Raw genomic sequence first — 16,732 nt, 5'->3', positions numbered from 1 at the left:
TTGGTAACGATGGTTGAAGTTCATCTGAATTCGATTATTTAAGTGGATGGCTCTGCAAGAAGTTATTAACACTGGAATTGAAAATAACCATGTTGTACTCAATTGAGAACGAGTCCTGTGGTATGATGTTGCACGAACGAGAACTTCTTGGAAAGAAACTTTGTTTATGGAAATTCTGTTCAATTTTAGGTACAAATATTTTCTAAAAAGCCTGAAATTGAATTCGGATTTACTATTCTGCAGAATATGATGGCGCAATCTACAAGAAAAATTGTCTCAGCAAAAATCATATCTCGATTTGTCAAATACGATGCAATCAATGTCTGACTTGGCTGGTTACTTTTAATTCATCTAAGCTTCTGTCCTTTCACCACCAACACTCAGGTCCTCATTTTGCCCTAATTGAAATGAATGACTCTCTCCTTGAGAAAGCCCCCTGCTTTGACAAGCTATTAATACTGACCTTCACTCCAGACCTATTACAGTAATATTTTGATTGGCCATTGATATTGTACAGGCCATGTGGTATTTGTTAACATAATTGTCCAAACGGGCAGATTTTTCATACCTTCTGAAACTACAGATATCAATGGCTAATTTAAATATTGAAAAATTTCCAACATTACACAAACCATTTACAAATGTCGTTTTCAACAAGCATAGAAGGTGCACGTGTGTTTTCACTTGTGAGTGATCAAGAGGTAAATCAACAAAACAAAGTAATTTATGCATACGTTGTGCAATTGCTGATCTCACTACTCCAATCGCTCTTTTTCCATGCGTGGGTTTTGACCCCCTTGTGGCCTTTGATCATCTGTTTAACTTGAGCATGGAAACATAATGGAGACTTGTTAGCTTTCAAAGTTTTTATTGAGAAGGTAAAGTTTGTTCACAAGGGGAGAGACCACCTATGCTAAAATTAATTCCTTCTTGTTTTTCTACTTAGGCGTTGAGCAATACAGATGGCAGACATCGGGTGATATTCATTTAGATTCTCTCTGCATTTTCAGACACATGTCGCTTCTCTTGTCTCCTGACATCAACTGACTAGAAACTTTGTTCTGTTCCCCAACGTGTGTTGTCACATTTGGGCTGGTGCATCTGCTATTAGTCTCTCGCTCCTAGACAGGGTTCAAAAGACAGTCGCTAACCTAATATGTCCTGAACTGTCGTCTAAGCTTCGGCCTCTGTCCCATCACAGAAATATTGCATCCTTCTGCTTGTTGTACAAGTATTTTAACGGTGAATGTTCTGGCGAACTGCAAGCACTTGTACCCTCTCGACATAAATACCCCTGACAAACCCGACTAGCAGCTACTTCCCACCCCTGCACAGAGATCCCTAGATGTAAGAGAGCTTTTTATTCCAGTAGTTTCTTCCCCAGAACTGCTAAACTTTGGAACTCCCTTCTGGGTTCCTGCTTCCCCAACTGTACTGACATGCAGAAGTTCAAGTGTAATGTGAACAGACATCTTGCTGCCTAACTCCCTACATCGTACCCCTGTAGCTTATGTCCCTGATAGTAGCCCGCTACATCAAAGTGGCAATGTGCCTTGTTTGGGATGAAAATATAATAAAAAATTTTTTTCTTTTTTAAATGTGACGTCATTTCTATTTAATATCATTTGGCACTTGCATTTCTACTGTGTTTTGTCTTGGAAGGTAACTCTTGATTCTTCGCTTCAATCACACTAGCTGCAGATGGGTCTGTTTCCCTTTATCACTGGGTTATCCTGACATGTACTAATGTAACCCCCCCATTAGAATTCATACTAGTTAACATAATCCCTATTTACTGGCATAGAATCACAATATATAGCAATACTAACAGGCCACCTATAAAATATGCTCTAATATATTTTAATTTAAGCAGATTTTGTATTCATTATTATGAGGCCAATTCTCTCTTTATTATATCGTACCCAATATATAGTAGTGATTTCAAAAGTTAAAATTAAAAAAAAATGTCTTCGGTGTCATCAGCTAGAATCAAAACCAAAACATATAGCTTTCTAGCATTCTTCGTTACCATCTGAGCTAAGTTCATATGCATATCAAAACTTGAATTAACATAGTTAAACCTATAAATGTATATTTACACATGCATAGAAGGTTACCTTTAGCCAACTTACGCTTGCCAAGTTCCAATTTTTTTTCCTCTTAGCAGCTATTTTTACCGGCTAAAACCTAAATTGAATTTGTTCTACAAGTCCAAATCCCCCATCTATCAAAGTTAAAGTCTGTAGACCAAAAATTGACAGTAGTTTGGTAGAGACCATTCTGTGGACAGACAGACAAGGCCACTTATATGTGTGTGTGTTTTGTGTGTGTGTGTGTTTCTGAATAATGATATGAAATATTACTGTATAGTGTCATAGGTAATACACTATGCACTTACAAACGTAGTTTATTTTTATTTCTCCAAAAATACAGAAATTGTGGCAAAAAGTCTGCAATACAAATTTTTTTTTTCTATCATCTAAACCGAATGTCCAAACAAAATATAAACACATTATTATTGGCAATAAATATTTGATATATTTGAAATAGCAAGAAGTATTTATCAGATAGAAGCCAGCAAAGTGATACTTCCTTTCCCAATTATAGAACTACTTCACATTCTTATTCAGAAATATTCTTGTAAAAATAAACCTAAACACTCTTGAGCGTATGTAAAACGATTCTGTAAGTGGATGGACTACTGTGACCCGCCCCTCTCTCCTTATATATTAAAATTCACCAAATATTATTTCTTCTAAATATACAAAATCATTTTTAAAAAACAAATTAAATGTTAACAGATTTATTTATTTTTTTATTTTTTTCAATAAATAAAAAATAAAAAAGACGCTTAAATATGATATTTTAATTTGTCCAGAGTTCATATTTCATATACGCTTAAATATGATATTTTAATTTGTCCAGATTTCATATTATAGAGTCGTGATTTCAAAAGTAAAAAGAAATGTATTTGGGTACCAGCTAGAATCGAAACCGAAACTGAGCATTCAAAGCTGTTGACGTTACCACTGTACCAACATGACATGCATATAAACTGAATAAAAATTAACAATTAAAAATAAACTAAGATGAATGTACAAAATGCATAACGGTTTTTCTATTTTAACCAGCTAAAGACCCATAAAAGAATGGTCTGTAAAAAAATCCAATCATTTGAAGCCCCTAGCGCCGCTCTGGGGCTTTTAGTGTCGGAGAAGATAGTTTGAATATATGGAGACACACAGACAGACTGATATATATAGCCTTTTATATATTAGATTAATTATTTCTGTCGACTCTGACCTTCTTCAGTGAATTATAAACATTTGTTTTTCTTTATTGTCAAGCTATAACGACAAATGCCGATGATAATCAATCTCTCTTGATTACTTTTTCTGCCAATGTCTGAATTTAGATGTGATTTGCTGTCCATTTCCACAGCTTGTGTAACTATTTCTTTGCCTCTCCACAAGAGCAAAGTTAGAAACACAATCTCAGCTTTTAATGTAGGGAAAATACAGCTCTCTGAAAAGGAGCACTCTGGATTAGAACAAAAAATATAAGTTGCACCAGGTAGGACTCCTCTTTCACTGATTGATGACAGAAAAAAGAACTAAATACTACACTTTATTCCAAAGTGTAGTATATATTCTGGCCTTGTTCAGAGTAGAAGAAACCCTTTGAAACTGAGGCAATAGGTTTTTTCACACTACAAATCAAATTTGTGTCCAACTTTTTTTCTCATCAATAGGTAAGTAAACATAACACACAGCTCGTTGTTTGTTGTTTTATGGCATATCAATCATTTTCAGATTAACGTGAAATCTGGTCATTTTGCTCAAAGTTTTTATGCTTCAAGTTTTTTAATATCTTCAAATATTTATTCGTGATGTTTGCTGGAACGCTAGCGGTAAGATAGTTTTTCAGAAAAAAGTGTTTCACCCTATGCAACACAACAATAGAATAAGAAGTAGAAGTAAGTTTAACCTTTGTCTGAGTGAAACCCGGCCATTAGCTGATGAAAACATTAACCTGTGGTTGGGGGTCACAATGAATCTGATTAATTAGCTAGCTAAACTAAACACAATGTCGATGAATTCCATGCATTTTAGCATGACGATTCCCTATAAGGATAGATACTGATAGTTAAATATAATGTTACTTAGCATTTTGCTTCTTTTTTTTTTTTTCTTTTTTTTAAACTGGTGTTTTTTTTTTGTTTGTTTTATTTTTTTAGTTGTTGTTAATGAACATATGGACACAGGCTCCATTATTATAAGAATTCATTTCTCATGTTTGATGTTGGCAATTTTTTTTATCATGTTTGGAGAAAATAGGATTATTCATATCTAATGGCATGTATTAAATATATATCCTCACATACCCCCATTCCCTCCCAAAATAACAAGGCTTTGAAATTTCCTTTTTAACTGATGTCATTTTTGTTTCCTACCTCACCCTTGCTTTTTCTTTTATTTTTTTTTTAATAATTCATCTAAAAATATATTTGCTTTGCTAATTCCGTTTCCTCACTGTTAAATAAAAACAAACCTTTTGGATTTTTTAAATTGACCAGTCCAGTGAATAGGATGTTTATTAGTCAGCTCCGGAATCAATTTTGTTTACAATAGATATCCTGTTTTTAGCATAAAAACAAAAGAACCGAATGGATACTATTGAGGTCTATGGAACAAGTTCAAATTCTCTCAGGTCTTTTGTTCTGACCAATACTTCTAAAAAAGGTATGAACCCACAATTTCAGCTATTAGTAAAATAGAAACTATGTGTTCATATTTTAAATTCAATAGAGTTAAAATTGAAACAAAAATACAAAAACTACAGAAAAACCTTTATGATGTACGTACCCATCATGGAATAAAGATGTCATATTGCAAAAATCATATAAATTGATCGTCGTTTTATTTTGAACTAAGAAGATGAAATTTTATGAGTGAGCAAAAAGAACTGTCTCATGTCGCCATCTTGAAAAAACAAGGGCAGATAAATACACAATAAATCAAACTTGTGATATTAGCTTTGTGATGCGACTGATTTCACATTAATCGCTTTAAAACGTTTAAAAATGATTTTTTTAATAAAAATAAAACTACTTTATCAATTTATGTGATTTTTGGAATATGACATTTTCGTTCTGTGATGGGTAGGTACACCATAAAGATTTGTTTGTAGTTTCTTTTTCCAATTAGGTTGAATTCTAAATAAGAACTAAACTTTTTCAATTCATGTTACAAAATAAACTGGTAACATGATATCTCATCGCTTTCTTTGCTTTCCACCTTCTTTTGTATAAATCATTATCGTTTTCCAAGATACATTGCTTTGAATGACACCATGCTGCCAGATTTTTCTATATGCTCAAACCAATTAGTCTTAGTGAGAGGATGGAAAATGTCCAGACGGTATTGTGCTTTCTTTCAAAGTAGAAAAAAATCCCTCATTTAGAATATTACTTGTAGTGTGACCCCTTTGCGTATTGTCTTTCTAAAAGAGTTTTGTTTGGCATTGCAGAAAAAAAAAACCCAAAAAACTGTTGTTGTTTTTCATAGCTTGAATGGAATCCGTCTTTTATTGAATTCTGCCAATGACAAAACTAACATGATGAGCTGTCTGAAAATCTGAGAAATGAATAAAACCATGATAGAAATTATATAGAAAAATGGAGAGCCACTCGGTTTGTTTGACAAACTTGAAAGTCATCTAGGAAAGAGAGAAAGCTTTATTCTCAATTTTGTATTCATGTGAAGTAAAAAGGTTTTTAACTTTCTGATAGCAGTACATTGGCAAGTAATATTTCAGGGGAGATAATTTGGATTTGGTTCAAGAAAGATAACTCTCTGATAATTCTAATATTGTAGCTATCTTGACTTGTAATCTGATATATAAAAGGCTATATGTCTGTCTGTCTCTATATTTACAAACTTTATCTCCTCCAAAACTAAAAGTTGCTGAGCGGTGCCTTAAATGATTGGATTTTTTACAGGCCGTTCTTTCATGGGTCTTTAATTTTTAATCAGTTTATATGCATGTCATGTTGGTAGTGGTAACGTCACCAGCTTTGAATGCTACAGTTTTGCTTTTAGCTTTGATTCTAGCTGATGGCACCCGAACACTTTTTTTTTACTTTGAAATCACCATAGCCCTTGAGCCCCTGGAGGGGGGGGGGCATAGGCCATCTACAACTTTTGTAGATGTTTTTGTAGCGAGGAGTTCTTTTTACAGGGTGAGGGTGCTGGCCCCATGCCCAACCTTCCCAGAAGGTAAATACAGTGCCTAGCCTTCCCAAATGGTCACCCATCTGGTACTGGCTAGGCTCAACGTTGCTTAACTTCGGTGATCTGGCAAGAACCGGTGTGTCAACGTGATTGTGCCATAGACTTTGAAATCACGACTCTATAATAAAATATACAAAATCTGGACAAATTAAAATATCATATTTAAACGTATTTTACACCCGGGCAAAAAATTCTCCCCTAGCTTGCTTCATATGGCATATGTAACCAACCCATTATTGCTTGAAGTCTTTTTACTTCCATTTTCGTCCAAGGATGGAATACTTTGCCATATCTGGGCAGGAGCTGCTAAAAACAGCCTATCCTGCCTTGACAGAGTACAAAATAGACTTCGTGGCTTGGTGGGGGATGCCCTTTTCTGTACCCTGCAACCACAGAAGAGACGTTGCGAGCCTATCCTTGTTTTATCGTTATTTCCATGGCAGGTGCTCATCTGAACTCCAATCTCTGGTCCCCCCTCGCCAATCTTTCACGAAAAACACCCTAGCTGAATCCACTGTGAAAAATTTCCCCCACTCTATAGCTGTGCCTAAATCAAAACGCGGATTCCATGAACAAAGCTTCTTTCTTAGAACTGCACGCCTGTGGAACTCTGTTCCGTCTGCCTGCTTCCCACCGGACTACAACTTGGATGTCTTCAAGAATCTACATTTAGGTTTAAGAACAGATAAAAAATGGGGAAAATTATTGATAATAATTTGTAATGTAATGTAACACGGTATCGTGTAGCTAATAATAATTTGTAATGTAATGTAACACGCTATCGTGTAGCTAATAATAATTTGTAGTGTAATGTAACATGTTATCGTGTAGATAATAATAATTTGTAATGTAATGTAACATGTTATCGTGTAGATAATAATAATTTGTAATGTAATGTAACATGTTATCGTGTAGATAATAATAATTTGTAATGTAATGTAACATGTTATCGTGTAGCTAATAATAATTTGTAATGTAATGTAACATGTTATCGTGTAGCTAATAATAATTTGTAATGTAATGTAACATGTTATCGTGTAGATAATAATAATTTGTAATTCACAAAGAGACAAGAACCACACAAATACACTAAAGCATACAAGGAGTTGTTACCCAATTTTATTAATACAGAAATTGTGCCATTAGAGCTTAAAGTGCTAAAAAAAGTTTTGGCTGAGACTGGCATGCTGCAGGAAGCAGAAAGCATAACTTTTGAGCTTTTTTCTGATTAAGCCACACACTTTCTCAAACTATCCGTGCGTAGAAGAGTTCATTATTATATATTCAGATAGGTTATTATATATATTATATATTCAGATTTCAGGATTCAATGGTAAATTATTGATTTCACATAATTCCAAGAATTGACTTTCAACCGATGTTTGGCAATCCAATGAACCATTTTGAAATCGTTAAACAGCTTCATGACAAGTTGGAATATTGTTATTTGTTCAGTTCACATGAAATCATTGCCATAAACATAATTTACAAAATTTGTTGGACGCATTCTAAGAACTTAAAAACCTCTTGGTCTTTCTTATCAAATCTTTCCTGAAGTTCATACATTAGATTCCTTGTTCTTTCTGCTTCTTGTAAAGTCTGTTCTCGTTATCATTCCAAACACTTTCACACTTGAGGCTATTCTCTATCTTTACAAATCTATTATGAGACAATGTATGGAGTACTGCTGTTGTATTTAGGTTGGTCAATCTGTTTCATTTAAAACCTCTTTATAAAGTGCAGAAACGTATTTGTATTTCACTGGCCTGACTCTTTTTCTCAGCAGCCTCTTTTTCACAGACGTGATGTTGCTGGTCTGTCTTTTTTTATAAATACTATTATGGCATGTGTTTTTTCAGGATTGTATGATCAATTTCCTGCTTCATTTGTTCCAGCTTATTTGACTAGTCTCCATCAATTTGCTGTTTTGATGCCTCATTGTAATACAGATGCCTATTCTAGTAGCTTCTTTCCAAGAACATCAAGGTTGTGGAACCCTCTTTCTGCAGGCAGTTTTCCTTATAATCATACTTTCGATCTTTTCAAAACTAAGGTCAATAGACATCTGTGATTATCAGCTTTCATTATTTGTTCTAGTAGTGTCACACTTAAAAAGGTACTGAAATTTTTTGGATACCCTTCAAGTATTTGTATCTCTTTACATAGAAAATAATCTATAAATATAAAAGCGAAAATGTATGTATGTTTGTATGTGTGTTCGCTTTTTCTGTATGTCTACAAAAGGCTTTTTTCAAAGAAGCGGTCGGTCGCCTAACAACTTTTTAAAACTTTTTATATCACATATAAATCGTAATATCTCGGAGTTAACAACAAAGCTCGTCTGTCTATTTAATTTGCTCGACTTTGGGAAGATAAATATTCAACATTTGTCGCTCGCCGCATGTGGGTTAGTCTTTTTCCTATAACATCTTGGGAAGCGTTCCCGCAGTCAAACTTGACCTCATTGTCATTAAAACGGGCACCTACCAAATCCAAGTAATTAAATAAATTCAAACGTGTTTCCGTTAGCATCTCGCGAATTTACAACTTTGCCTCAAGGGTTTGGGTTTGATCCTCATATTTACCTACCAAAACATTTTTTTTTAACCCCTCACCCCCGCAGTTTCCACACACACTTCCAAACCCGGGCAATGCCGGGTACCCCTCGCTAGTTAATTTATAAAAGATACACTTATTCTATCAAAACTATTCATGTACCAAGAGTGAGACGCCTTGTTGGAAATAGAGGAACAAGACTTGTGGTCCCTATAATAGGCAACAAGGTTATATATATATATATATATATATATATATATATATACATATATATATATATATCTTATATATATATATATATATATATATATATATATCTTATATATATATATATATATATCTTATATATATATATATATATATATATATATATATATATATAAAAGCGAAAATGTATGTATGTGTGTATGTTTGGATGTCTGCTAAAAACTTTTGACAGACGCGACGAAAATTCACAAACTCTGTATCACATCGAAGCTCCATCCTTTGCTCGAAAAATATCGAAAAATTGGCCAAAAACGTCACCCCGAAATCGACAATTTTTGACAGGGGGGTGGAGTCAACAAAAACGGTCCTCTTATGACAATGACCGATTCTACGCATGCGTCAGATGACGTCGTGACCTAATTTACTTTAAATAGTTGAAAAACTGAACAAATTTCATGTACGTTGCATTAGCTCAGTTGGTTAAGGCCTTGGTTCATTATCTGAACATTTTGGGTTCAAATCGTGGTGCGAGATGCTTTTTTTTTCCGATTTTTTAAATTTAAATATTGAACCAGTGTTATTTAAACCATTTTTCACGTAACATTCATTTTTCTGTTTTTTTTTTTTTTACTTCACTTATTCTTAGCGACACCCAAAAACACCCGAGTACCCACCGATTTTTAAAATTTTAATGTCGAAATGGGCTTATTTAAGCCATTTTTCACGTGTTCGTTTTTCTGTTTTCATCATTCGTTTGCCTTATGTTAGTTTTTTTTTGTTTTTTTTATTGTTTGATCGCCGCGGGGAAAAAGAAACTGGCTTCCAGCGCAAAACTAGGTCAAACATTACGCAACTTGACGTTGTCGCACCTGCTAATTTCGGTTTATAAACGTCAACTTAACACACTTATCAATTCATCCGTTCCCGTGGTCGAGATGGTTAGGTCGCAGGGTTTTGTTTTCCATTTCCTTTTCACCTCCGTGTCAAACGTTCGGGGTTCACGCCTACCTTTATACTAAAACTATTTTTTTCTTTTACACCTCCAAACAACCGGCCAACGTTTTTTTTTTTTTTTAACAGGGTTGTTTTAATCTACCTCCCCACCCCCCACCACCAACACACACCTCCAAACACCCGGGCAACGCCGGGTACCCCCGCTAGTATAATATAAAGCTGAATGTGTGTGTGTGTCCGGTCACGAATAGGCTCCTATATGGTTGACTATTTTAAAAAACTGATTACATATGATAGAAGATGTATCGAGACACACATGTTTGATCTGGCAGAACGGTGGTTCATTAAAATTGTGGGGTCTGCATTCGCGCCTGGTCCACAAAGTATGGAAATAAAAAATTAAAAAAATTAAAAAAAAAAACGTTCACAAGTGTTTTTGATACAGATGTACAAAATAATACTTTGATAAGTATGTTTTAACTTAAATAGGGATGGTATAATAAAATTGTGGGGTCTGCGTTCGCGCATGGCCTCCATAGAATGGAAATAGGCACAAACTTTAATAAAGACTTTTCATATCTATCTGCGTAAGTATATTTTGATAATTATGCTTCAGTTTGAAGAAATATAGTATAATAAAATTATGGGGTCTTCGTTCGCGCCTGACCTACATAGAATGAAAATATGTCACAAAGTTTAAAAAGGTTTTTCAATATAGATCCACAGAATATTGTGATAAGTGTTTCAGTGTGAACAGGTATGGTATAGGGGGTTTATCTATTCTATTTTTACTTTCATCATATTTTTCTTTGGTTTTGATACCCCCAAATTCGAAGCTATCTCTTTACAACCCTTCCTTTTTATAACCTATCATACTTTCATAAATCAGAGTCCATTTTCTGTAGGCTGTTTTTGAACCCAGTCAACGACGGGTACTTTTGCTAGTGCGTGTGTATATATATATATATATATATATATATATATATATATATATATATATATATATATATATATAGTGGTGGAGCAATGAATCGGAATCGTTAATCATAAGAATCGTGTATTTTGGGGAATTGGAATCGCATTGTTAAAAAATACCTTAGATTTATGACTCTTTCATTACGATTCTCTTATATTTTTAAGTTGAACTGTTTGTTTGAAGTAAGAGTAATGCTCTCAAAGATTTATGATAAAAACGTCATAGAACTTTTCATAACATATTTAATATGATGTACAAGAATTTTATGAACTACTTTTAAAGGTAATCTTTATTTATCTTAATGAGTTTCGAACTTTCTTTGAATTTTTTCTTTAATTCTTTGAATTAAAAAAAAATTTTTTTTTTTTTTACTTTTAGCTTAACTTGCTTTTATATTCTACCATTTCGTTTTTTAGTAATAAATGCTTCTCTACATTAAAAACCGACCTTGTGTCTAACTCTGCCCTCGTGGGGAGGCAAGTAAATAGGAAGTAATATAGCGGTTGAAAAACGTTTTTCAACCACCATAAAAGCATTTAAACCCTGAAGAATTTCCACCATACGCACTTGTTGTTCTAAGTTAACTAGCCATTACTTGTGTTTCAAACGTAAAAAAAAAACACTTTAAAATAGTAAAAACACTTTTTCGTTTTGGAAGGGGGGTTTCAGGCGCCACTATTGTCATAAAGAACCAGCTATGTAATATTTTTCAATAATTATTTTTTTTTAAATTCTTTACAATCAATTTTTATTATTTTATTATTAAGAAATTATTTTCTAAAATATTTTGTTTATATATATTTACATTTTGTTTTTAAGTAAAATTAAGGAATTAATTTTTAAAATATTGTTTATATCCATCTTAATTCAAAGGGGTTACTTTTCAGTAGCTTCACCGGTTGTTAACCTAAATTTTCCGAATGTCAGAACAAGGCTCGTCTGCGGGACCTAGTTATTGAAGCTTCACCGATTTTTGTTATGATTTGATGTTTTTTTTGGGGGGGGGGATATATTTTTTTGCCTGAGTTTATGCAATTATTAACAAGAAAATGGAATCAGCGCTATTTTAAAATATTATTTTCAAGTTTAATTAAAGTTTTACGATACCTTTTACTTATTGTTTTTGTATTATTTGTTATTTTTATTTATTTATTTATTTTTTGTCGGATTTAACAAACAAACCAAATGAAAACAAAACAAAAAGAATTTTGATGCTTATGCACTTATGTCACCGTTATTTTCTTTTTTAATGGTTTAAGTGCCTTGCCCAATGTTTGAAGAGTTTCTAATTGTTTTTTAAAGGAAAATTGGTAAAAGTCAAAATTAGCACTTGTGGCGATAAACAAAAATAAACAAAAAGCCTTAGCATGAACGTACCTCTGATGGAATGTCGTAGATCGAAACACAGTGAAATGTTATTTGGTGCGAGTGTACTTATTGATCCGCGCTATTTTTAAATAGAACTTTCAAATTTAATTAAAGTTTTACGATACCTGTTCTCATGTAATTGTTAGGTGAAAGTATCCGCCCTATTTTTAAATAGTACTTTCAAATTTAATTAAAGTTTTACGATACTTGTTTTTTATTAAATTATTAGATGAAAGTACAGAATAGGTACACAACACCCTCCCATCCCCATGTTAAGAATGGCTTTCTAAATAATGTCATTATTTCAGCATGGCTCAATAAGTGCACGAGTACCTTTTATTTTCTTGAATAAAATAAAAACTACTCGACAAGAACACTACTGTTTTTGTTTTAATAATTATTTTTTATTCAAAAATAAAAATTTTAATTGTTCAAAACATGTTTTTTTTTCCCCAAAGTTTATTGGGATTTTTTTTAATTACCATATTTTTCATGAAAATGCTCTAAAAATGTTTCAAAATTATCTAATATTTTTTTCACTTTTCATATTGTAAGCCTCTCTATACATGGCCTCATCGACATGAGACCATTTTATTTCTCCTACTGATCCCGATATGTATTTCAGTCTTTTAATACGAGACCAGTAGGCTTCAATAGTGCAAACACCAGTAAGCGGATTTTTAAATAAAAAATAACGCAGGTATCGTAAAACTTTTTAATTAAATTTGAAAATAATATTTAAAAATAGCACGAATTCCATTTTTGACTTTCACCAATTTTCCTGTTAATAATTATATAAACTGCGGCAAAAAGAAGAATATCCATAAAAAAAACCCAAAAAAAAAACAACAAAATCATAATAACAAAAATCGTGCGCAAATTTCAAGCCAAAATAAATAATAAAAAAACTAGGTTACACACGCAAAAATTCTTTCCTTGTAAAAATAATAACTTCTCTCTCAGTCGAACAACGTATAATATCGGAGACGATGTGTATTTCGCTACAGGGGTAGCATTCGTATACGTCCACCCTTTTTCTTTATATATTTTAATATATAAAATAACTCCTTAAATTGATTGTTATTAATTTCATGGTGCATGTTTAATTCATGGTCAAAATATTTGTTTTGACTTTTATCTTCAATGAAAGAAATTTTATGAAAAAAAATCAAATCGTTTTCGAAATTCCCTTAATTGTATTTCACTTTTTCCCTGTACCAAATTTTTTTGCTACACAAAACTTTAGATTATATAATGGTATATTTCAAAACAATCGGAATTGGAATCTTACTTGGTATCGGAATCGTTAATCAACATTTTCCTGGAATTGGAAAAAAATTTAGGAATAGTCCCAACACTAATATATATATATATAGGGATTATGGCCTAACGGTTAAGGCACAGGACTGTGGTAAACATGGTCTGAGGTTCGATCCCTAGAAACAGTTGAACTACGCTGACGAGAGGTAACGACCTTGAAACACGCGTGTAAGTAGATTACTGTTTTTAAAAATAATAAATTAAATAAAAATGTTATATACGTCCAAATTAAAAAGGGCGACTTTCTAAGAAAATATAAAAATGAGCTCCGAGGCGGAGCCAATATTAACCGTATGTATCGCTTGAAAAAAAACAACAATAACAAAATCTATATATATATATATTAGTGTTAGGACGATTCCTAAATATAATGTATATAATAAAGTGACATTATCTGCTTGTCTGTGTGAGAAATAGTCTCTACCAATCTACTTTATCACTTTTTGGTCTACAGACTTAAAACTTATTATATAGGGGATTCAGAGCTGTGGAACAAATTCGATTTGGTTTTTAGCCGGTAAAAATAGCTGCTAAGGAGTTAAAATTGGAACTTGGAAGCCGTAAATCAACTTAAAGTGCACCTCTATGTATGCACATATATACATTTTATATGTTAAACTGCATAATTTCTAAAGTTTTGATATCCACCTGTCCTTAGATCATATGGTAATAAATACAGCTGAAGAGCTAAGTGTTTCAGTTTCAATTCTAGCTGATGGCACACAAGTCATATATATTTTTTTAACTTTTGAAATCATTACTATATATTGGGTACAATATATTAATCAATAGAGGATTGGCTCTATAATGATAAATACGAAATCTGCATAAATTAAAATGTCATATTTAATCATATTTTACAACCAAGTAACGCCGGCCAGCATATTAGTAATAACGGTAACTCTTTTTGATGTCAGATTTTGTTAAAGAAAAATCATATATATATATATATATATATATATATATATATATATATATATATATATATAATGTGTGTTTGGCTTAAAGATATTTAGTTCTCTCCCACTGCAAGAACTGTGACACCAGGGATTATGAAGTCAGCGCCCCTCCTTAGAGGCGCTCTGGCCTTTAAAAAGTGCTTGGGCAGCCCCGTCGGCATTCCACGATGAGGGTGCCTCAGACGATTAGCAATACATTTACATCTTCTAGAACTGCACAGAAACAGCATTACACCGCAATTACAGAAATGGTCTAATCTCTTGATTTTGGGAGCTGAGGATAAAAATCTCTAATATGTTAAATTATTTTTAAATAAACATTTTTTGAAATTTAAAAATGGAGCAAAAAAAAAAAAAAAACTGAATGAGATGCAAATATTTTTTAAAATTTTGTTTTCACTTTTGCTTAAATTTTTCTTTTTTTTTTCCGAGTAAAATATTTTTCTTTGACCTTATTTACCAATAGATGTAATTTTTTTCTCTGATGTCATTTGTTTTACCTTTCCAGGAGTACATTCAATGAAACAAGACAGTGTGGATTACGATATTAGCATTGATAATCTAGATGCAAATCAGGAATCGCCCACAAGTTTAAAAAAACTAATGGAAATGCATGATCCGATTGCTTTCCAAAAGTTATACGAGAATTACACAAACGCTGATAGCTTCATGGACCTTACTAATCGGGTGAGTTTATTTTTCATCGTTTTTTTTTTTTTTCTGTTTAGTCATTTTATAGTATTTAGGATATTTAGAACTAGCTTACTAGTGTCTTGGTGTTGCACGGTTACTCAAAAAGACTCTTGCTGCCATTGTTGAACTATTGAATTATTTGCTGCTTATGGTTGTTCAGCATTAATGCAGACTCCACAAAATAATGTAAAACATTTTTGCTGAGGGTGGGGTGGCGCCCAGACTTATAGGAGGGCGGGAAATTGAATTTATTTTTTTCCTCTTTCTTTTTTTTATATAGTATTTTCTTTGTGTGCTTTATTTTTTTTAATTATTTTTAAAAAATTTTTTTCTTGTTTTTCATGTTTATTTCTCCTTTTGCTTTTATTTCTTTTAATAAAATTTTATTAGATTACTTAAGAAAAAAAAACATCAAATCCAAAATAATTTGTTATAACTTGGAAATTTAAATTGGAAAAATATGTTAATTTTAATTGCTAAGTTTATTAATAGAGGAATTATGTGAATGTTTTTAAATGAGAAAACATACACACAAACACACATATACACTATACACATATTGAATATATCCGTTTAATTTAAGAAAGCCTTCTGCTGTAAGTTTCTTTTTCTTAAACTACTAGACTTTAGAATTTCAATGTATATATATATACATATATATATATTATACTAGCACGCCAACTGGTATTGCCCGGTCATAAAATACTCCTGACTAACCCAACAAGCAGTTAAAAAAAATTAGCCACAGTAGGCAGGCTCGAACCTGAAACGCAAAAGAGGGAAAGAAGGGAAAAATGTTACTGACAAATGCTTTTGCCCACTGAACGATAACGAGTTATGACGTCATGATCCTTCAAAATAACGTTTTTAAACATGATTTCAGTTTGCTACATGTGCGTGACTTGTGAAAATGGCTTTGCAAAAAGTGACCCTCCTTGCAAGAAATGGTCCAGTTGACCACCATAGAATTAATAATTTTTTTCTAATTTTCAGAAGGATCGCTCTTTCAGATGGTACCGATTTTGACCCGGTCTGATGCGGCTGACGGAATTTTTTAGCAGATATATGAATACGCAAACACACACACAAACTAATTGACGTTTGAGATTTATATAGTAGATTTCCTTCTAAACAACATACAAGGGTTAATTTAAAAGTTATGACAGATATGATGAATCTGAGATTGTGTCAAATGGCGAAAATGGTAAACAGGGCTTACCTTCTTCTCAGTGAAAGAGAGTACGTCTTTGTCTAACATGCAAAGCCTCAGTTTGAATAAAAACTACATGAAACATGTAAGAAATGCAAAGTAAAAGAAACACATTTAAAAATAGTTTGTTTTTTTAATGAAATATTTTGTAATTTGAAAACAATATTTTAACATTATAATAAAATTTTTTAATATA

General features: G+C 32.5%; 1 protein-coding gene and 1 long non-coding RNA gene across 5 annotated transcripts in view; one reads left to right on the top strand and one right to left on the bottom strand.

The window, feature by feature from the left end:
- The window catches only part of LOC145291061 (colorectal mutant cancer protein-like), a 608,255-nt gene that overhangs the window by 260,077 nt on the left and 331,446 nt on the right, over positions 1-16,732 (top strand). For 2 of the 3 annotated variants that reach the window (XM_080136573.1, XM_080136584.1), the window contains one exon: positions 15,142-15,320. In XM_080136573.1, coding sequence (XP_079992699.1) covers positions 15,142-15,320 — 179 coding nt within the window. Of the gene's footprint in view, positions 1-4,531; positions 4,743-15,141; positions 15,321-16,732 lie in introns of those variants that run through there. The other variant, XM_080136579.1, reaches the window with a different exon arrangement.
- The window catches only part of LOC145291089 (uncharacterized), a 563,704-nt gene that overhangs the window by 392,631 nt on the left and 154,341 nt on the right, over positions 1-16,732 (bottom strand). The gene's annotated exons all lie outside the window — the stretch shown is intronic.

This window comes from Euprymna scolopes, chromosome 2 (genome assembly GCF_053919585.1).
Source record: "Euprymna scolopes isolate OS-2025 chromosome 2, ASM5391958v1, whole genome shotgun sequence".
NCBI classification, from domain to species: Eukaryota; Metazoa; Mollusca; class Cephalopoda; order Sepiida; family Sepiolidae; genus Euprymna; species Euprymna scolopes.
Note: the sequence above shows the minus strand (reverse complement) of the source record. Positions and strands in the feature narration are given on the sequence as shown.